The following is a 23,148-nucleotide window of genomic DNA, read 5'->3' as shown; positions in this document are numbered from 1 at the left end:
AAAGGATTTCAAATTTTAATTATAGGAGGGTAATATACCTACAATTCACTACCCTCAAACCAGCACAGCCTTATCATCATCTGTAATGCTTCCTTAATCCAAAAAATTAGTCCATCATCACTGCAACAGCGGCACTTCTGTAACACAAATGAGAAACTGCAAGGGCTTACATCCATTTAGGTAAGAGAAGGCTAACTGAATATAGAACCATAGAATTATATAACTGTCAGGGTTGGAAGGGACCTCAACAATCATCTAGTTCTAACCCCTCTGCCATGGGCAGGGACATCTCACATTAGATCAGACTGCTCAGAGCCACATCCAGCCTGGCCTTAAAAACCTCCAGGGATGAAGCTTCCACCACCTCCCTGGGCAACCTGTTCCAGTGTCTCACCACCCTCATAGGGAAGAACTTCTTCCTAACATCCAATCTGAATCTACCCATTTCTAGTTTTGCTCCTTTGCCCCCAGTCCTGTCACTACCTGACATGCTAAAAAGTCCCTCCCCAGCTTTCTTGTTAGCCCCCTTCAGATACTGGAAGGTCACAATAAGGTCTCCTCAGAGCCTTCTCTCCAGACTGAATAACCCCAACTCTCTCAGCCTGCCCTCACAGGAGAGGAGCTCCAGCCCTCTGATCATCCTCCTGGCCCTTCTTTGGACTCCGGAGGAATGCAATCCAGCACAACGGACAACTCAGGCTTGTTATTACCAATCACCAAGGCTTTCTCTCAGTATATGATGCTACTAAATAAATAACCTGGCAGTGTCAAAGCAAGTTTATTTGAGTTTCTAGGGATTTCAGGTTCACTGGGAGTTGCTAAAGGAGCGGTTGCTAGGGGGGTCTTGGTGATAGTTTTTTTTGGTATGTGAGTAGAAAAATGTAAGTTTGGGCTGTTGGTAAAAAGGGGATGCAAATTTTCTGGTTTTCCTATCGAGGATGATTGTTCCCTCTGACAATGGAGGATACATAAATGCCTAAGATGAGAATTTATGAAAGTGTTCACACACATTCTTCAGTTTCTTAATTCAAAATTTACTGTAAGTGTACCACTTTCTACCACTCCCCTGAGGCTCCCATCTTCCATTAATTTTGCAATTATTATCCTCAAATTAAAAACTGAGACAGACTTCCCAGGTGCCACTCAACTATTTCTAAGTGCAGTTTTCATTCCCAAGTGAAGCAGATACATTTAGCCCTGCTGCAATGATTTCTCATGGTGATGATCAAAAATGCATTCCAAAACACTTAGTCCCATGACTTCCCCTAGAAGCAATTAATTGCAAGAGCTGAAGATACTGTCTCCTCACTTCTTTCAGTGAGACTCATTTAGTAGAAACAGAGTGGAAGTACCACTGGGACTCAGCAGTTAGCTGCACCACAGGCATGGTCAGCATAACTTTATCTGGGGGCACTTATCTTAACCAGACAAGAACAGCAGCTGAGAAAAGCCATGTCTCAAGCCATGGCAGCTCAGTTCATCAGAGTTTGCCTGTCAAAGCCTTTGCTTCTTTCCTCCCAGACCTGGAACAAGAATCAAATGTTGCAGGAAGTCCTAGGTATTATTTCACTGGTTCATAGCTTCTATTAACAAGTGCCATTTATTAAACCAAACCAAACCAAACTAAACAAACAAACAAAACCACCACAAAGCATGAAAAAGAAGAATTCTTTGCCACATCTTTTGACTGCACATAGAATCATGTAATTGTTAGGCTTGGAAGGGACCTCAAGGATCATCCAGTTCTAACCCCCTTGCCATGGGCAGGGACATCTCACATTAGATCAGACTGCTGAGAGCCACATCCAGCCTGGCCTTCAAAACCTCCAGGGATGAAGCTTCCACCACCTCCCTGGGCAACCTGTTCCAGTGTCTCATCACCCTCATGGGGAAGAACTTCTTCCTAACATCCAATCTGAACCTACCCATTTCTAGTTTTGCTCCATTCCCCCCAGTCCTATCACTCCCTGACACCCTAAGAAGTCCCTCCTAGCCTTCTTGTAGGCCCCCTTCAGATATTGGAAGACCACAATTAGGTCAACTTGCACAACAATGTGCAAATTTGGCCCAGTTAGCCAAAAACTAACTACCAAAAACTTCTAGACATGAGCCATTTGAGAATGATTCTAACACTCTGAGACACACTAACATGTGATGTATTTTTTCAATCAAACCAATGCTGGTTTTTTCTTTTCAAGGCTTGGTTTCTGCAGTTTTACACAAGAAAATCACCTCCACCCTGCATTTTTCAGCCTTGCTCTCTCTCATGTTTTATCCATTTTGTTTACACACATTTTCACTTTATGCTTCTCACTGGTGCAATTCAAGCCTTCAGTCATTACAATGAAGCAGTTAAATCCAAGCAATGAACTTGCTGGAAAGAAAAAAATGAGTAGAAAACATTACTGTAAATGAAAACTGTGGTCAGATTTGTTGAACTCCTAAACACCCCCAAAAGAATGACCCAAATAACTGCAGGTGTAAGTTAATGGGTCAAAGCTAAAAGCAGAGGACATTCCTTTCCCTTATATGCCTTATAGATTCTCCTCAACTGCAATGAGAAAAAGATGGAGCCCTTTGCTATCAACTAAAAGGTACACAAAGTGTAGGCAAGTCCCTCATATGATGCTTATTGATCACCTCTGGTTACTAGCTCCACTGCAACCAGCCTGCAAGAGGATGGGCAGAAGCAAGCAACTGGAGGTCTTGGACCAGTGCACAAAAAATGTCATCTTAGCTTTTAAAAGTGTCCTGGAAAAGGTTTTTCTGCATGTCTCAAAATCATACTGGAATCAAATCTACTTACCTGGTGTTGCAGTGAAGCCACTGAGCGCTGTGCATGTTGGTTGCTAAAGGGACAAGTAGGACACATAGATGGTTCACTACAGCCTGCAGTTTCTGCAAGGCTGCTTCCAGGAGGTGTAAGTGTTTGAGCTTTCCAGATACATGCTTCTTTTGGTTTCTTTCTTCCCTGAACTCTTCTGGCAGCACTCAGGGGGTCTTTCAATCAACTTCAGAAACCTTTGGATAGGGCCTAAATGGTGGAACACTGGATCAGGTTGTCCAGGGAGTTGGTGGAGGCCCCATCCCAGGAGACATTCAAGGTCAAGCTGGACTGGGCTCTGAGGCACCTGAGCTAGTTGGGGATGTCCCTGCTCACTTCAGGGGCTTGGTCTAGAAGACCTTTAAAGGCTCCTTCCAACTCGATGCATTTCATGATTCCAAATGAACCAAAGTCATTTTTATTTTAGTTTTCAGTGGAGTTTAGTACTTCTTTCCATCTGAAAAATATTCATGGCTACCTGTTTGGCAAGAGTGTTCATGGGATCACAGGATGTTAGGGGTTGGAAGGGACCTCTGAAGATCGAGTCCAGCCAGAGCAGGACCATAGAATCTAGTGCAGGTTGCATAGGAATGCACCCAGACAAGGCTTGAAAGTCTCCAGAGGAGACTCCACAACCTCTCTGGGGAGCCTGTTCCAGTGCTGTGTGACCCTTACAGTAAAGAAGTTCTTCCTCATGTTGAGGTGGAACCTCCTTTGCTGTAAGTTGCATCCATTGCCCCATGCCCAGTCTATTTTTATCTAAGTTCCTACTTGCCATGTGCCACTGACTTGCATTTCAGTCACAAGATATTTAGCAACACTTTAGAAGCTGATAATTGACCATAAACTTGCCATAGTAGAATGTGTGTATGTAAATAAAACTGCAGTGAGAGCCAACAATAAAATATTTCTCACACACCACAAGGTGATACAGAAATTAGGTTTGAGTCATCTGTGTTACGAAGCTTCTTGCCATGTGCCCATACAGCAGGCTGCAGGTAATTCATTACAGGTGAGGTGCTTCCAGCAGCAAAATGTTATCTTCTTTAAAATAATGCAAGCAATGTGACAAAAGAAGATTCAAAGGCACCGAGTGGGTAAGGCACCTAAAGCAGCCTAAGGAACGCCAGCAGCTCAGCAGCACACTTGCAGCTCATACCAGTATGCTTCAGTGTCTCTAACGGCATTATTGATCCCTGTAACAAGAAAGATCTGGACATGCTGGAACATGTCCAGAGAAGGGTCACGAGGATGATCAGAGGGCTGGAGCTCCTCTTCTATGAGGACAGACTGAGAGAGTTGGGGCTGTTCAGTCTGGAGAAAAGAAAGCCTTCCAGTAGCTGAAGGGGGCCTATAGGAAAGCTGGGGAGGGACCTTTTAGGGTGTAAGGACTGGGGGAAACAGATCCAAGCTGGTGGAGAGGAGATTCAGATTGGATGTTAGGAAGAAGTTCTTCCCCATGAGGGTGGTGAGACACTGGAACAGGTTGCCCGGGGAGGTGATGGAAGCCTCATCCCTGGAGGTTTTGAAGGCCAGGCTGGATGTGGCTGTGAGCAACCCGATCTAGTGTAAGGTGTCCCTGCCCATGGCAGGGGTGTTGGAACTGGATGATCCTTGAGGTCCCTTCCAACCCTGTGATTCTGTGATTTCTGCAAACTGCTTTCCTGTACTTAGCCATTCTACAGCAGTTCAACAGGAATTCAGAGCAGGTGACTGCTGCAATCAACACACAGAGGCAGCAATTCATTCTGTTACACATAACAATTATTCTCTACTAGAACTCTAAATAGATTAGAGCTGAGAAACTGGGTTTTTTTTATCCCTTCACAAGCCAGCCAGGGGTTTTTAGGAAGAGATGTCACAGGTGAGTACAACCAGTGGCTTAGGGAGTCCTCTGGTTAGGTTTTGTACAGCATGAGACAAGAAAAAAAAGGAAAAAATGGCAAAAGGCGTTTTGAGCTTACTCACAAAACTGAACTTACCTTCCCACAAGCTCTGCAGTGATGCCTTCTTTTGGTGAATGTAAATCTGGCCTCACATTTCATACAATTTGGTGCTTGAGAATCTGGAACCCAAACTGGAGCCACCTCACCCAAAGTCGTAAAAGGCTTTCTAGCTGGAGCTCCAAACTGACCAGCTCTGAGATCATTGTCTGGACTATCTGGGGCTACTGCAAGGCACGGACTACTAGAGACTCCAGATTCATACTCTTCCAAATGTTCCCCATTAGTACCAGTAACAGAGGCATTTGAAGATATATCACCAGGGAACGCATCTGCTGCATCTCCTAATGTCTTACCAAAGACATTTTTGTTTTTGCTGCTACCTCCACAGTTTGGGGGAATGAGATCATTTTGTAAGTGGTCCACCAATGGCTTGGGAATCTGCAGTTTAAGATTGGTAGGCTGCTTAGGTCTCGCACCACCAAAAGGAACGCTCAGAGACTGAAGATTAGTCACTGGCTTGGGTGAGTTTTGCCCTTGTGTGGATGAAACCTGACTACAAAGATTGTGTAAATAGTTTTTCTTGATGTGGTCACCAGTGCTGTTTAAAATCAGCCCACTGCCATCAGTGGTCTCATTTCCTCTCTGTTCATAAACATTCAGGTAACATTCTGACTTGCTCTCCTCTATCTCCTTCTCCTCTGTTACCGAGTCTTCCTTGGAGGGTAAAGTCTTTGGAACGTGAGCAACAGCCGGGTTCTGCATTCCATAGGAATCACAACCATTAGACAGAGAGCTTGCTGCTGATGTAGCCATTACATCAGAGAGGCTAGACCCTTCAAGCTCATCTATACTAGTCCCTTTTAAGTCTATGCCTGCTTCCATCACCCCGTCTCCACCTTCTTTACTATTACTACATGCCTCAGCAGGCTGCTTTGTTTGCAGAAGGCTTTCATTCTCTCCCAGAGTTTGCTTACTATTCATTTCATTCAGCTTTGGCAGTTCCCAGCCAACCATCTCCTGAGACTCAGGGCAACGCTCCGACAGGCCAAGCGCTTCTCGTGTGCCAGGACTTTTATCCCATTCGGTGACTTCGCTGCGGGTGGCACCAGCGTCCTCAGGGGCACAAGGTTCTGCACCACGTTCCCTGTAACTGCCACCTCCAGCCACGTCAGGCTGGCAGGTTTCAGTGAGCCCAGACGGCCTGCACTGTAACTGTGAGGTTGGCTCCTGCTCTACGTTGAGGCTTCCATTACTTGAAGCAGAAGAGCTGTTAGCTTCTGGCTCCATTCTGGGAGGAATGGCTTTACTAGGAACATTTTCAACCAAGACACAATCTTCTTCCATTGAAACTGGTCTCTGCAAGAGAGTCACTGCATTAATCCCTGCAGCTGGAGCTTCTGGAAACAGTGAATCTTTGCTCACATTAAAATCATCCTTTAGGCGCGAGGAGGGGCATGCAAGGGGCAGGCTTTCCGAGGAAGCATTCATCAAAGGACCTACAGAGTCACCGTCAGCACACAGCCTGGGCACTTGCTTCTCTGGAGCTCCATCCCTTTCTGTGGCTCCATTTACAGTCACGCCAAACTGGTCACTCTGTTGGTGTTCAGCATCCAGTGTAAAGCTAACGCTGTCCATCAGGGACTGACTAGTGCAGTCCTTACAATCCAGCAGGTCGCTGCTCTGGAGCGCTCTGCTGTCACAGTTATGCATGACCGCCACCACCAGCACATTCTTCTCCTCTGGCAAACAAGCTACGCTCCCACATCTCTTTTCTCCTGCTTGCACAGCGTTACACTGCTCATCCCCAGCACTATTTCTTTTCATCAGCTGCTCGTCTGCTGCTGCCTGATCATCAATCCACATGACTGGGGTCTCTGGGCTTATGCTGAAATCCTTGCCATTAGCACAGTGATCCCCTCCTGCTGTTGGTGTAGTCACTGAAGGAGACAAGGAGAAAGACTTTCTTCTCTGTTGACATTCATTAGCAGCTGTAGCTTCAGTCACGCTGGCCACAGCCGGGTTAAATGGCAGGCGACAAGAAGGTGGATCTAGCATCTGACTCCACTTTGCACCCAGCAGTGTAGGTGAGACAGCAGCATCTGAAAAAGGGTTTAAAGAAGAGAACTTATTGCCCTAGTCAAGTTAGAGGTTCCAATAACTCTGTTGGATTAAGTGCCCCAAATATACATGCAGAGAGATGTTCAAATATGAGCACAAGAGTAAAACATATTTGCCCCAACTAACATCTTTCATTAGTCACAGAGTCAGTGCACAATGCTTCTGGAACTTAAAAAGTGCAGAGCTACAAACAGTATCAGATTGAATCTGCACAAGCATTGGATTGAATTTGCACAAGCAACTTGCAGTTATTGATTAATATACTTTAGACACTGGAAATGCCTAGAGAGATGCCCCCTAACAGAAAATGTCTAATACTTCAAATATGGTCAATCTCTGTTATCTCAATTGTGACCAAGTAAAACATTTCTATGCCTCAGCCTGCCAAAACTGCAGAAGAAGCTTACAAAAAGTTTTGCTTGGTTTGTTCAAAATAAATGATCAAGATCTTGCCACTGAGATTAAGCTCCCCAAAACCTTCCTTTAAAAAGTGCATGAAGGATTTTGTATTAAGAGTGAGAAATGTTGAAACAGTAAACAAGATGAATGGAACCACAGGAGAACATTGCTGACAAATAGTGAAGAGACGGCATGCAAAATTAACAGATGCTTATTTGCAAGTTCTGAAGTTAATTTGCAACTCAAAACTCAGGAGGGTAGCACAGGACTCCCTCTTCAATGGTGCTCTGTGCAGAATACACCCAGCGTGCAGCTAGGAGCTTGTTCCAAATGACTCACCTTCGTTTTGCTCAAATTCATCTAAAACCTTGTCGAGATTATATGCCTCTGCTTGGAAATAGTTCTCCATTTGTCAGGGAGAGCCCACCAGATTCTTGTCTGAACCTGCCAGAGAACAAATTACAAGCAGTTATCTACCTTTCAGTCCGCAGCTTTCCACTCCATATTTCCCTGATTTAAGGGGACAAGAAGGCCATTGTAAATCAGATTGTAGATACATCACACACATAAATCACAGAGTCCATTCCAGGAATAAAACCTGCCTGCTCCAATTGGCTTCATTTGGAGTTAACGACATCCCCAAACTTTCTTTGCATTATATTACTACCACTCTCCTACACTGAAGTGCCTAACCATGTGGCCAATGTAACTGTAAGGGCAAAACTGCTCCAACGCCAGGCAGAAAATAGAGGACCAGAAGGCTCAGTGTTGGGACCCCTTCTGTAAAACATCTTGATTGATGCCCTTGATGAAGAGACAGAGTGTGTCAGCAGTAAGTGGGAGATGACACCAAGTTAGGTGGTAGTGTTGATCTGCACCAGGGTAGGGAGGCTCTACAAAGGGACTTAGATAGATTGGATCCATGGCCAACGTTAACAGGATGAGCTTCAACAAGGCTAAGTGCCACGTCCTGCACTTGGGTCACAACAGCCCCAAGCAATGCTACAGGCTTGGTGTAGTGTGGCGGAAAGCTGCCTGGCAGAAAGGGACCTGGGGGTTCTAATGGACAAGCAACTGAACATGAGCCAGCAGTGTGGCCAAGAAAGCCAATGGCATCCTGGCTGGCATTAGAAATGCTGTGTCCAGCAGGAGCAGGGAAGTGATTGTCCCCTTGTACTCAGCTCTGGGGAGGCCACACCTCGAGTACTGTGTTCAGTTTTGGGCACCTCAATCCAAGAGGGATGTGGAGGTGCTGAAGCCAGTGCAGAGGAGGGCAAGGAAGATGGGGAAAGGCCTGGAGAATAAATCTGATGAAAAGCAACTGAAAGAGCTGGGGATGGTTAGTTTGGAAAAGAGGAGGCTGAGGGGAGACCTCATGGCTCTCTACAACTACCTGAAAGGATGCTGTGGAGAGGCTGGTGCTGGTCTCTTCTCACACGTAATTAGTGACAGAACAAAAGGGAATGGCCTCAAGCTATGAGTGGGTAGGTTTAGACTGGACATTAGGAAGAATTTTTTTCCCAGCAAGAGTGGTCAGGCATTGGAATGTGCTGCCCAGGGAGGTGTTGGAGTCACTGAGCCTGGATTAGTTTAAAGGTGGTTTGGGTGTGGTGCTTGGAGATCTGGTTTAGTGGTGAACCTTGTAGAGTAAGGTTCTGAGTTGGACTTGGTGATCCTGAGGGTCTTTTCCAACCTGAATGTTTCTGTGAGGGCCAACTGACGATCCAACAGTCTGGCCTTCAGTTCCATGCTATCAACAATTAGCTCATGCAGCTTTGAACAAGTTTTTCAAAGTCTCCATGCTTCTGAATGTTTAATGTATACCAGGCTAGCAGGATTCTCTGTCACTCCTCATTTCCCAGAGATGCTTCAAAGATTCATACTTGTAAAACTGTTAAGGGACTTAATGGGTGTTACTTGAATTGTGCTAGTGCTTAAGATGCCTGCTTTAATAATCCTTGTTGCTTTGAAAGGCAGCCACTGGAAATCTAGCAAAGTGCACAGAGTAAATAGTCTCATCAAAACATAACAGTCTCAGGCTAGGAGAAAATAAATATTACAAGGCAGGAAAAAAAATAAACAAAACTGAACAGCTGAAGTCATTAAGTAGTTTCATAGTTTCATAGTTTCATAGTTTCATTCAGGGTTGGAAGGGACCACAAGGATCATCTAGTTCCAACCCCCCTGCCATGGGCAGGGACACCCCACACTAGATCAGGCTGGACAGAGCCTCATCCAGCCTGCTCTTAAACACCCCCAGGGACGGGGCCTCGACCACCTCCCTGGACAACCCATTCCAGGGTTTCACCACTCTCATGGTGAAGAACCTCCTCCTCACATCCAGCCTGAATCTCCCCACCTCCAGCTTCATTCCATTCCCCCTAGTCCTATCACTACCTGATATCCTGAGAAGTCCTTCCCCTGCCTTCCTGTAGGCCCCCTTCAGATACTGGAAGGCCACAATTAGGTCACCTCGGAGCCTTCTCTTCTGCAGACTGAACAGCCCCAACTCCTTCAGTCTGTCCTCATAGGAGAGGTGCTCCAGCCCTCTGATCATCCTCGTGGCCCTTCTCTGGACACGTTCCAGCACCTCCACATCCCTCTTGTAATAGGGGCTCCAGAACTGGACACAGTACTCCAGGTGGGGTCTCACCAGGGCTGAGTAGAGGGGGAGGATCACCTCCCTCGACCTGCTAGCCACACTTCTCCTGATGCAGCCCAGGATCTGATTGGCTTTGCGGGCTGCAAGTGCACACTGAGAGCTCATGTTGAGCTTTTTGTCCACCAGCACCCCCAAGTCTCTCTCCTCAGGGCTATCCTCCAGCCAGTCACTGCCTAGCCTGTATTTGTGCCTGGGATTGCCTCGACCCAGATGCAGGACCCTGCACTTGCTCTTATAGTAACTTCCTAAACTTATAGTAACTTCCTAAACTTCACATACTGAGCTACCTTTTCCCCCCAGCAGTAGATGGTCTTCTTGCTCCAAAGGCTCATCCCAACAGGACACATTGATTCTTTTTTCAGAAGTATCCTCTACCAGTGGAGACATTTTCACTGAGGAAGGTGTGCCATAACCCACATCCTATATGGGGAGACCTTGACTCAGTCTGGTCTCTGAACACTACCCCAAGCAGCTTCATTCTTTTCAGGGTTGTGAAATAAGGAAATGAGCGAGAAGAGGGTAGGAACTTTGTACCTTGTGGGGAACTGCGTTAGACCTGACAGCTAGACTCCAGCTCAGGAAAATACTGCCTCCTTTACACTACAGATACAACAGGCACAGGAAACAAAGCCACTGGAGGAAGTTTCCAGTTTCAAACTACACTTTAACATTATCTAGAATTGAGCAAAACACCAACCAGTTTTATTTCAATCACTGCCACCTTAGACACAGTCAGTGTGGGCAATCACTGCTACCTTAGACACAGTCAGTGTGGGCAATCACTGCTACCTTAGACACAGTCAGTGTGGGCAATCACTGCTACCTTAGACACAGTCAGTGTGGGCAATCACTACAACTAGGTCATTGGCACAAAAAGGTCATGCAAGGAAGTATCACAAAATTGAGAGTTCCAAGTTTTTGAGACCAACCTTGAACTTGATAGATGGTTTTTTTAAAGTGTGACCACGTTACAACACAAACATATTGCTATTTAATAGAACTAATTTAATTGTGTTTTAAAGATACATAAAAACACAAATGTGAAAGAAAATTACTGTAACAGCAACTCAGAAACTGCAGGAAGCCCATGTGTCACCTTACTGACCCCCAGGTTTGTCCTCCATTCAGCATGCAGCTTTAGAATAACTCCTTCTGCAAGGAAACCCATGACCGGCCATGAAGCTGCCTCTGTACAGAGATGCAGGGATGGTAACACAGGCAATGGAAGAGCTGCCCACCTTGAGCAAAGGATGCATTTCAGAGAGCTAAATAAGCTAAACATTTGACATTCTCTACTAAAAGCCAGTTTCTGACCTCTGTGTCAGCATACTCTTCGATCCCTTAGGCACCTACTGTAGAGCCTTCCTGAGATACCCAACATGCCCACCAAGTCACTCTATTAAAAACCTTTTATCCAATGTCAACTGAAGCCACTGCACTTAGCATGCATACTGCAGTTAAACCAAATGATTTTACAAGCAGATGCTTCTCCTCACAAATTCCAAAAACTAAAGTAATTCAAACTACATCCAAACTGCAAGAGTCTGGAGGTTCTTTTGTCCCTTTCTCTCCACCTCACTTCAACTCCCTACTAGGAAGTATCTTTACCAGCTTAGTAAATATCAAATATTGAAAAGTTCATTAGAATCTGTCCAAATTAATCACAGAATCATTGAGGCCGGAAAAGATCTCAGAGATCATCAAGTCCAGCCTAGGACCTAACACCACCACAGCAGCTAAACCAGGCCACCAAGTGCCACATCCAACCTTTTCTTAAAGACCTCCAGGGATGGCGACTCTACCACCTCCCTGGGCAGTCCATCCCAGTGCCTAATCAGCCTTTCTGTCACAAAGTGCTTCCTAACATCCAACCTAAACCTCCCCTGGCACAGCTTCAGGCCATGCCCTCTTGTCCTGTTCTAAGTTGTCTGGGAGAAAAGCCTGACCCTCACCTGACTACAACTTCCTTTTATGTAGTTGTAGAGAGTGATAAGGTCTCCCCTGAGTTTCCTCTTCTCCAGGCTGAACACCTCCAGCTCCCTCAGCCTCTCCTCCTCAGCCTTTCCCTCCAGCCCCCTCACCAGTCTGGTTGCTTCATACTCCATTTTTTCTTTTTCCATTCAGAGTTCTAAATATCAACCAAAGCTAACTCAGCACAGTAAGCCTCCTTTGTACAAAATTCCACATCCATCTATCATGCATTTAATTTACATTATAATGACCACATTCCAATCAAACAAACTATTGATGCCGCTGTGAATAACTACCCCTAGGCAAAGTCCTACTAGTAAGGTTAACGATGCAAAGAGCATTTTTCAGAGGAGCCCTGCAAGACTGGAAAGTGTCACAGAAGGCACCACGCTCAGATTTCCATGCACTATCACAGCAAAAGAGGGCATCCATTCAAGGCACTCCCTAGGACATAAACACAGGCTCTGCAGTATGGCCAGCCCCAAAGAAATAGGCTACAAGCATTGATTTTTTTTTTTTGGTTTGCTTATTTTAGAGAGGATAATGATTACTGACAAGCAAGCTGATGGGGAAGGAATACTGTGCTGATTATATCACTGCTGAAACATGCCCACCCAAAGACAGCAGTGTGAGAAGCTCATAATAAATAGAAGCATTTATATTGACTTCAGTCAGACTTGGGCTTTGAAATCTGACATTAACTACCATTTTATGACATTAGAAAAATATTAATATTCAGATTCAGGAGACCACATGTTTAAAAGTAACAAGGGCACACAAAGCAGACCTGCTCCCTTAGAGTTCCAAGGTAGTTAGCATTTCGGAGCATCTCTAGGCAAATATTCTTTTATTAACATCTCCATTATCTAGTGTTATCTAGTCTCTCTGGAGACTTTGAAGACCCATCTGGGTGTTCCTGTGCAACCTGCATTAGATTATATGGTCCTGCTCTGGCAGGGTTGTTGGACTTGATGATCCCTGGGACCGGTCCCAGGGATCAGTACTGGGACCAATCTTTGTTGGTGACCTGGACAGTGGCATTGAGGCACCCTCAGCAGGTTTGCTGATGACACCAAGCTGTGTGGTGCAGCAGACACGCTGGAGGGAAGGGATCCATCCAGAGGGACCTTGACAGGCTGCAGAGCTGGGCCCATGACAACTTCATGAGGTTCAACAAGACCAGATGCAAGGTCCTGCATCTGGGTCAGGGCAATCTCAAGCACTGATACAGGCTAGGCAGGGACTGGCTTGAGAGCAGCCCTGAAGAGAAGGACTTGGAGGTGCTGGTGGATGAGAAGCTCAACATGAGCCAGCATTGTGCACTTGCAGCCCAGAAAGCCAATCACATCCTGGGCTGCATCAAGAGAAGTGTGGCCAGCAGGTCAAAGGAGGTGGTTCTCTCCCTCTACTCCACTCTGGTGAGACCCCACTTGGAATACTGTGTCCTGTTCTGGAGTTCCTATTACAGGAAAGATCTGGTACTGCAATGTGTCCAGAGAAGGGCCACGAGGATGGTCAGAGGGCTGGAGCTCCTCTCCTATGACAATAGCCTGAGAGAGTTATGAAATAGAATAGAATAAACCAGGTTGGAAGAGACCTCCAAGATCATCGTGTCCAACCCATCAACCAATCCAACCCACCTAAACTACTAACCCATGGCACCAAGCACCCCATCAAGTCTCCTCCTGAACACCTCCAATGATGGTGACTCCACCACCTCCACAGGCAGCACATTCCAATGGGCTTTCTAACATCCAGCTTAAACCTCCCCTGGCGCAGCCTGAGACTGTGTCCTCTTGTTCTGGTGCTGGCTGCCTGGGAGAAGAGGCCAACATCTGCCTGTAAAATCCAGTTGAGGCTGTCCAGTCTGGAAGAAGAGAAGAAAACTTATTGTGGCCTTCCAGTATCTGAAGGGGGCCTACAAGAAAGCTGGGGAGGGACATTTTAGGGTGTCAGGTAGTGAAAGGACTAGGGGGAATGGAACAAAACTAGAAATGGGTAGATTCAGATTGGATGTTAGGAAGTTCTTCCCCATGAGGGTGGTGAGACACTGGAACAGGGTGCCCAGGGAGGTGGTGGAAGCCTCATCCCTGGAGGTTTTGAATGCCAGGCTAGATGTGGCTGTGAGCAACCTGCTGTAGTGTGAGGTGTCCCTGCCCATGGCAGGGGGCTTGGAATTAGATGATCCTTGAGGCCCCTTCCAACCCTGACAATTCTATGATTCTATGATCTCGGAGGTCCCCTCCAACCCCTAACATCCTGTGATCCTGTAATAAATGTGAGTTAAAATTTGGTCCAATATGAAAGAAGGCTTTTTTTCCATACTCCTTAAAACTCTGAATAGAGAGAATAATGTGTATGCAACTGTATGTACCCACAGGAATTCTGCAGCTCCACTACTGGTGCACAAACAGGCAGACCAAGGGATGCTCAAACCCAAGCAGAAGGCAGAGAAGACCTTTTATGTCATTGCTGTTGGGTCACTCACTGATGCACCAGGACATACAGAGCATCTTTTAACTCACTGTTGCTAAGCTGACAGCCACTCCAAAGGAGATCTCACTACCTCTGCATCTGCCTCTTGCAGGTCGGCCGCAACTCTTCAGGTCTAACATCTCAAATTATTATTAGCATTCTATAAAAGCACACAACAACTTGCCCAAGCTCTTCCAGAAGCTTCTGTCCAAGGGCAAAACACACTGCCAAACCCACAGAAGTCCTTGCTGCTCTCTCCCTGATGGAGAAGGAGGACAAGGACTCACATTCCTAACAGATACCCGCAACACTTCTTGACCAGTACGCTGTCAGCAACTCCTATTTTCTGCCAGTTTGAGCTACTTCTTCAGTTTTGCACAGGCAGCAACTCAAGATCAAAACAGAGAACACAAAATGCTCTGACACAGCATGCTGCAATAATCAGGTAGCTGCTTTCCTCGTGGTTTGGAAGTTGATTTTGAGTATTTTTGTGACACATTCAACACAAAGAGCAACATCCTGGAGAATAAATCTGAAGAGCAACTGAAGGAGCTGGGGATGGTTAGCTTGAAGAAGAGAAGGCTGAGGGGAGACTTCATAGTTCTCTACAACTACCTGAAAGGACAATGTGGAGAGGTTGGTGCTGGTCTGGTTGGTCACAGGTAATCAGTGATAGAACAAGAGGGAACAGCCTCAAGCTGTGACTGGGGAGGTTTAGACTGAACGTTAGGAAGAATTTTTTCCCAGCAAGAGTGGTCAGGCATTGGAATGTGCTGCCCAGGGAGGTGGTGGAGTCACCAAGCCTGGATGTGTTTAAAGGTGGGTTGGATGTGGTGCTTGGACTATGGTTTAGGGGTGAACCTTGTAGAGTAGGGTTCTGGGTTGGACTTGGTGATCCTGAGGGTCTTTTCCAACCTCAATGTTTCTGTGATTCCTTTATAGGATTCTGGAAGCTTAGATTGGAACTCACAGGTACCACTATAAAAGCTTCAAATAGCTTTAGAATTATTCTAGTCCCAAACTTCCTCTTGGTACAAATGTTGGAAAGACAATTTTAAAGGATCCTCAATATTGGTGATTTTTTTTCTTAGTGTTGTTTGACTATTTCAGGTCGAGCTGATGAGCAAACACTCAACTTAAACCCTGAAAAAGTGGCACTATAGCCATGAGCAAATGAGGAATATGTTTCAGTGGTGAGCTCAGCTGCATGCTGCCAAAAAGGAGATACTCTCCACATTATTATATTGGGATAAACAACGTGAAGTAGAGGACATTGTGCCAGTGCAATGAAAAGGAGAGATAAATCACCAATCCAGCAAAAAGCACAGGATACTTTCTAGAAAATGCAATTCTCCCTGCAAAGATTTGGCAGAAAAGACCAATTAAGCCCACATTAAATAGCAAATGATTTGTCTGATTTAAAAAAGGAAATGAAAAGAACACACAATGGCTCTCACTGGTACAGTAAGCCCAGAACCCAAGATCCCCTGTCAGCCATTGCAGAGTCCCCTCCTGTCTTTCATGGCCAAAAGCAACTGAAAACATGCAGCCTGTCAGTCAGATTGTTCTCATATGTGATCATGTGTCATCCAGAAACTGTGATTTAGTTATCAATTTCTTCATGCAACAGCCCAGACTTATGATCTTCATGTCTAAATCTTAAGAACTTACATTTCATCAAGCTTACAGGCTCTCATCTCCCCTGATGTCTAAATATAAAGGTCCATGTACCAGAATGTGTGTCATGTGCATCCAGAATTACTATCCTAGTCATCATAGCATTCAAACATAAGACAAACTTGACAGTAGGAGACAAAAGAAGGGTGGAAAAGCCTTCCTCAGAATTAGATTATATTCTGAACAGGCTTAACCTTGGAGACTGCCTGTCAAGACAGCTCAGATAGCCCACATGCCAGCTTCTTCTTGGAAACAGAGTGCACAAAGCAGCAAGACTCAAGATTTGGTTTGGTCTCTAAAACAAGGAATTACCTAACACACTGCCTAGCCCCTGTCTGGGGTTAAACTATAGAAGCTACTCTATCACCCCACAACCCCTCCCCAGCTGAGAAGGGGAACGGGGAAAGGGAGAGAAGACCCCTGGGTTGAAATGAAACAGATTTAATGAAGCAGCCAAACTAACACCAATGCCAACACAAAGCATCCAAAGCTATACTCAGCCCAGCAAAGGTACTGTGGTCACAGGTAACAGCAGTTCAGTCCTCAAGAGCAGAGGGGCAGAGTCAGGAGCCCAAGCAGGAAACCCCAGGCAGGAGGCTCCTCATCCTCAGCAAAGCTCTCACTTTCCAGTGAGCATGAAGCGTACAGCCTGGGATACACACCTGCAGCCAGCTCGGGTCAGCTGCCTTGGCTGACCAGAAACTGCTAACAGCCTGCAGCCCATGGCTGGCCTAGGATTCTGTCCTAGCAAAACCAGGACACCCATGATCTTCTGCACTGCACATCCCAAACCATCCTCATGAGTTGTTCATCACTTGAGCTGACAGCTTGAAGTCTTTCAAATCCCCCTACAGCGGGTGACCACTAAAAGGCTATACTAATACATAAAGTGCTGCAATTCAAACACTCTAATAAAAAAGTGCACCAAAAGGAAACATACAACAATACAAAAGGCCTAAAATCCAGCATTAAGATCTCAGGACTTTTTGTCATGTTGTCCCAAGCAGCCTGCTCTTTCAGTATGAAACTGTGAAGAGACACACATCAGTGAAGTCTCACTCACTCAAGTAGTATCACCACAAATAGATTTGAAAGACTCCTAAGATGAAAGTCACAAGGGACATGATCAAACTGAAAACCAAACATTGCTCATTCATCCTGATTAAAAAAAAAATCAGGCATCCAGAAAATGTCATTCTCCCACAGGGTGGAATGACCTATCAAATGGACAAATTAATTTATTAGCTCTGGTGCTCCTGAGGATTTCCTTCAGCCTCAAGATACGATGGTAAAGTCCACAGACAGTTCCAGCTCCTTTTAGAGGTGTTTGTACTATTTGCCCCTGGGAGGAAGAAGTTAAGCACCTCTGCTGCAATGACCAGCTTGTTCAGTGCTGTCAACTGACGAGATCTGCCTACAGCACAGACTGAGGAGGAGAGTCTGCACTTCCCCCCTCCCTCAAACAAAATAAGACATCTTTGCTCTGAAACAAGGCATTTGCTCTCTATAAAGATCAAACCACCAAAATGCTCAAAATACTCCACCAGCTCCCCCACATCTGCATCCCTAGGTGTATGAATACAGCTGCATATCCATAAGCACACATAACAGCCCATGCATTGCAAGTGCATACCCCTGAATCATTACATTCTAAAGCAGAACTTGCCTCTTACCTTTTTTCTCTTACACATATGTTAAGAAACGAATGACCCTGTGCCTACTCATGATGACTGAAGCACAACCAGCCAGTTCTGCTGAATCAGAGTGTTCTACTTGATCCTAGAAAGAAAATATAAACATGTATTTTATGATTGATAATCCTGCCACAAATCATGGGTTTTTTTCAGCACATGACTGCAGCTAGCACAGGCACATTTGGCAAAGGCTGCAAGCCTTCAAAACCATTTGGACTGCATTTGCAGCTTTAAATTTGGGGATCTGTGCGCTACTCCAACACTCTGGTGAGAAGAAGCTGATGATAAAACCCCACATTGCTATCTACCTACCACTATTCTCCATTTAACTGTAAACCCACAGAGCAAGGCAGCAACTCCAGCTGTCCTTGTATTCCTGATGACTTTGACTGTAACAATTTATAAAACTAGCCTCTGAAGTTAATTATATTACACTACAACAAGCCCTCCAAAAAGGAAGAGCTAGCAGCTTTGATACTCAACACAAATTCACAGCCTTCTGCATTCTGCAAACTTCATTCAGCAGCTTCCCACTGATTTTGTTACAGCTGAATAACTGGGTTTGTCCTTTAATTATTTCCCCTACAGTCTTAGGCTCCCTTCAGTTCCTCAAAAACCACAACGGCATCAACCTTCAACAGCTGGCAGGACCCAAAGGAAACATAAAAAATATAGGAAGAAATTGTCTTCCTCTAACTACAGCACTTCTGTAGGTCAGGTGGGGGTACTGGTCGATGGTAGGCTGAACATGAGCCTGCAGTGCACCCAGGCAGCCAAGACGGCCAATGGCATCCTGGCCTGCATCAGGAACAGTGGGGCCAGCAGGAGCAGGGAGGTCATTCTGCCCCTGTACACTGCACTGGTTAGGCCACACCTTGAGTCCAGTGTCCAGTTCTAGGCCCCTCAGTTTAGGAAGGATGTTGGCTTGCTGGAATGTGTCCAGAGAAGGGCAACAAAGTTGGGGAGGGGTTTGGAACACAAGCTCTATGAGGAGAGGCTGAGGGAGCTGGGGTTGCTTAGCCTGGAGAAGAGGAGACTCAGGGGAGACCTTATTGCTGTCTACAACTACCTGAAAGGAGGTTATAGACAGGCAGGGGGTGGTCTCTTCTCCCAGGCAACCAGCACCAGAACAAGAGGACACAGTCTCAAGCTGCGCCAAGGGAGGTTCAGACTGGATGTTAGGAAGAACTTCTACACAGAGAGGGTGATTGTCCATTGGAATGGGCTGCCTGGGGAAGGTGGTGGAGTCACCATCACTGGAGGTGCTTAGGAGAAGACTTGATGGGGCGCTTGGTTGCAACCTGGTCTATTCTATTCTATTCCATTCCATTCCATTCCAGTTTCCATGGGCTGCATCCCAGCATTCAACATAGCTCCAAAAATCCACCACGACCATGAGAAGAGAGACTAGTTTATGACAAACAGTGCAGCAAGGTCAAGGAGTGAGGTAAGTTAAATTCATGTTTTCGGGTATTTGACCTGTTAGGTAGGTGAGATACTCACTGGTATTTTGAAGGAAGCAGCAGCATATTTTAGAAAAGAATCTTAAAATTTGAGCAAAATGAATAGAGCTAAGAAAAACCAGACAACAAACCACCAGTTCTCCATGCCTGAAAGCATACTCAGTGCTACACCACCACTCTACCAGGGTTGTTTATTATTCTTTTCAGAAATAAGCTACAGTAATAATTCCAGGAAACTAATGAACTGAACAGTAGGACTCTTGGTGGTACTATTTCCAAACTCAGAACAACATCCTACAGCTTTGTATGCCAACAGAGCTGCTCCTGTACACAAGCAGAATTTCTGATGTATGTCTTTTTCCACCTCTACAAGTTCAGAGGAATTTGGGGTATTTTGAAACAGTAAAAACTGTTATACTACAGAGTTCTTCAGACATGCTTCATGTGCATGCAAAAATGCAGGTGAGGGAAATTTAATTCCACAGAAAGGTTTTAGTCTTAAGAGCTTTTTCAAAGGGATGTGCAGGACATGTGGCAGCAGGGCAAGGTTATCTATACCACCACCACTTCCTGGCCTGCAGGTGAAGGAAAGCGATGAAGTTTCAGTGAGCCCTTGGCAAAGGTAGATCAATTGGTGACAATTCTGTCTGATTTATGACAAAGCCTGTCAACTGCATCATGAACATCAAACACAGCTCCCAAGACCCACTCACTCAGACAGTCTTCACCTGCCAGAAACAGCCCAGACCTCGCACAGAACTTACAGAATTCACAGAATTAACCAGGTTGGAAAAGACCTTAGAGATCATCAAGTCCAATCTATCACCCAGAACCATCTAATCAGCTAAGCCATGGCACTAAGTGCCACATCCAGTCTCTTTTTAAACACTTCCAGGGATGGTGACTCCACCACCTCCCTGGACAGCACATTCCAATGATCAGTCTCCCTTTCTGTGAAGGACTTCTTCCTAACATCCAGCCTAAACTTCCCCTGGCACAAAGGTACATCTCCAGCTGAGATGTGCTGCACTATTACCAGTGCTCTGGGCCAACAGGGGATATTCAGGGCAACAGTACAGCTATATTATGCATTGGATTTATCCTCATCACCTCTCAGGGCTCCATTCTTCCCAGGCAGTAACTTTTTGTTGGTAGCCACTCAGCTCAGAAGAGCACAGAGACAATCAATCACTGCCCATCTCCAGCAAGAGCTCTGCAGAGGTATCACTTGCAGGTCCTGGGGCTTTCTGTTTACAGTTCAACATTTACTCTTGGCAGCCATTTCCCCTCACAAAGACCAACACAAAAATCAAAGCACACTTACAGATATGGATGTACCATACTGAAACAAAGAGCAATTATCAAAAAGGAAGTTATGAGGTCTGGGTTTCCTGAGAAAAGCAACAGAGCTGAGTTATTTTTCCAAGAAGAAGTGAATGTAAGAGAACTTCAGAGAAGGGCAACAAAGCTGGTGAGGGACCTGGAGCACAAGCCCTATGAGGAGAGGCTGAGGGAGCTGGGGGTGTTTAGCCTGGAGAAGAGGAAGCTCAGGGGCGAGCTTATTGCTCTCTACAGCTACCTGAAAGGAGGTTGTAGCCAGGTGGGGGCTGGTCTCTTCTCCCAGGTAACTAGTGACAGAACAAGAGGAGACAGAATCAAGCTGCACCAGGGGAGGTTTAGGCTGGATCTTAGGAAGAAATTCTTCACAGAAAGAGAGACTGGCCATTGGAATGGGCTGTCTAAGGAGGTGGGGGAGTCACCATCACTGGGAGCGTTTAAAAAGAGACTAGGTGAGGCACTTGGTGCCATGGTTTAGTTGATTAGATGGTGTTGGGTGATAGGTTGGACTTGATGATCTCAAAGGTCTTTTCCAACCTGGTTAATTCTGTAGTCACGTTCAAACTGTATTAAAACAAACATCAAGGCCAAAAAGAGGAAATCCAAAGAAGAGCCATGGATAGCCTTGTGGTTCTTTGGTTTTGCACAACTCATACACGTGCTAAGGAAGGGTTCCACGGCACCTGAACAAATTGCATCCACTTCCACCTAAACCCTATGTGCCTACTGAGACCTAAGAGCACGGTAACTGAGGGAGGCCCAGCGGCTCTGCTGTTCCAGTGTGCTCACTTGAAGCACTCCAGGTTCTTATCTCTCCTGCTGATGGCTGGCTGAGCTCTTCTGCCTCCTGCCCTACAATTTTATCACTCAGGTGCTGCTTCAGTTATACTCTATGTGTCTGATTTCCCTCAGGAGCTCTGAGAGGGCAACTGCCAATTATTGCAAAACCAGAAATTGAAGAGAAATTTGACAGGCAGAGACGTGCCCAGAATAAAGAGAGGAGGAAGAATAGAAGAAAAGAGCTCTAAAAAAAAAAAATTAAATAAAATCTTCCTCCAGAAAAAAAAAAGAGGAATGTAAAAAATGTTTACAGCATCAAATGGAAGTAATCAGAACTAGACCTAACTGGAATAAGAAATGGAAAGACTGAAAAAGAAGCAATTTTGATAGTATGTTAAAAAAATTAGGAAAAAGCTCAAAGCTTGCTTGAGGAGATGCTAAAAAATGCTTCCATCTACTGGCAAGGGTTCAACACTTAACTACACTACAGATCCTCTGTAATGTGCTACCAGTGAGAAGATGTCTTTGAGTAGGCAGGAATACATCTGCAGCCATTTTAAGGCACTTTATTACTGCTAGATTAGTTGAACCAGGCACTACCTTAAATGTAAGCCCAGACTTCAGTGCTAGAATCTGAACTTCCTGGCTTGTCTGCACTCTGGAACTATCAGAGGGGAGATTCAGAGAGGCTAGCAATGGGACACGGTCGGGTCCCAGATTCACAACATTAAGAACTACAACAAGAAATACTATAAGCAGTGGGCTACATTAAGAGAGGAAAAGTGGCCTTGAACAGGTAGAAAGTTTCAGGACACACAGTAGAATAGAATAGAATAGAATAGAATAGAATAGAATAGAATAGAATAGAATAGAATAGAATAGAATAGAATAGAATAGAATAGAATAGAATAGAATAGAATAGAATAGAATAGAATAGAATAGAATAGAACAGGTTGGGAGAGAACTTCAAGATCATCGTGTCCAACCTATCATCCAACACCACCTAATCAACTAACCCATGGCACCAAGCACCTTATCAAGTCTCCTCCTGAACACCTCCAATGACGGTGACTCCACCACCTCCCTAGGCAGCCCATTCCAATGGGCAATCACTCTCTCTGTGTAGAATTTATTCCTAACATCCAGTCTGAACCTCCCCTGGCACAGCTTGAGACTGTGTCCTCTTGTTCTGGTGCTGGTTGCCTGGGAGAAGAGACCAACCTCTGCCTGTCTACAACCTCCCTTCAGAGAGTTGTAGACAGCAATAAGGTCTCCCCTGAGTCTCCTCCTCTCCAGGCTAAGCAACCCCAGCTCCCTCAGCCTCTCCTCATAGAGCTTGTGTTCCAAACCCCTCACCAACTTTGTTGCCCTTCTCTGGACACATTCCAGCAAGTCAACGTCCTTCCTAAACTGAGGAGCCCAGAACTGGACACAGTAATCAAGGTGGGGCCTATCCAGCGCAGTGTACAGTCATACACGATGAATTATTTTAGCTGATCAATTGTAGCTAAATCTTCCCAAAGTGGAAAAGGTGGGGGTCTCTTTACTGGGGTGAGGAAATGCTTGGACTAATGGTAATTGACAATGTGACCAACAATTTTCCCACACCATACTGCTGCCTTCTTGGTCTCTCGCACAGCTTTCAGTCAGTTTTCACATGAACAAGTGTTTGTATCATCTCGTGACAATTAATGTAAGCATAATGCCATGCAGAAAGGCTCCTGCCACAAAAGCAGCCCTCCAGACCCCTCTCAGGATACAGCACACTGCAGCACCCACAATCTGCATGGATAGGGTATGT

At 45.5% G+C, this 23,148-nt stretch overlaps 1 protein-coding gene across 2 annotated transcripts in view; it reads right to left on the bottom strand.

Moving 5' to 3' along the window:
- ZFYVE9 (zinc finger FYVE-type containing 9) overlaps positions 1-23,148 on the bottom strand; it is a 79,446-nt gene that overhangs the window by 37,487 nt on the left and 18,811 nt on the right. Inside the window, exons 2-4 of one of the 2 annotated variants that reach the window (XM_068140597.1) lie at positions 17,746-17,851; positions 7,627-7,731; positions 4,807-6,869 (exon numbers count right to left, since the gene is read on the bottom strand). In XM_068140597.1, coding sequence (XP_067996698.1) covers positions 4,807-6,869; positions 7,627-7,696 — 2,133 coding nt within the window. In that variant the 5' untranslated portion in view covers positions 7,697-7,731; positions 17,746-17,851. The remainder of the gene's footprint in view (positions 1-4,806; positions 6,870-7,626; positions 7,732-17,745; positions 17,852-23,148) is intronic. The other variant, XM_068140598.1, reaches the window with a different exon arrangement.

This window comes from Melanerpes formicivorus, unplaced genomic scaffold (genome assembly GCF_026170545.1).
Source record: "Melanerpes formicivorus ecotype bairdi unplaced genomic scaffold, bMelFor1.0.p_v2 SCAF_7, whole genome shotgun sequence".
NCBI lineage: Eukaryota > Metazoa > Chordata > Aves > Piciformes > Picidae > Melanerpes > Melanerpes formicivorus.
The sequence above is the reverse complement of the archived record's forward strand: the minus strand, read 5'-3'. Positions and strand labels throughout refer to the sequence as shown.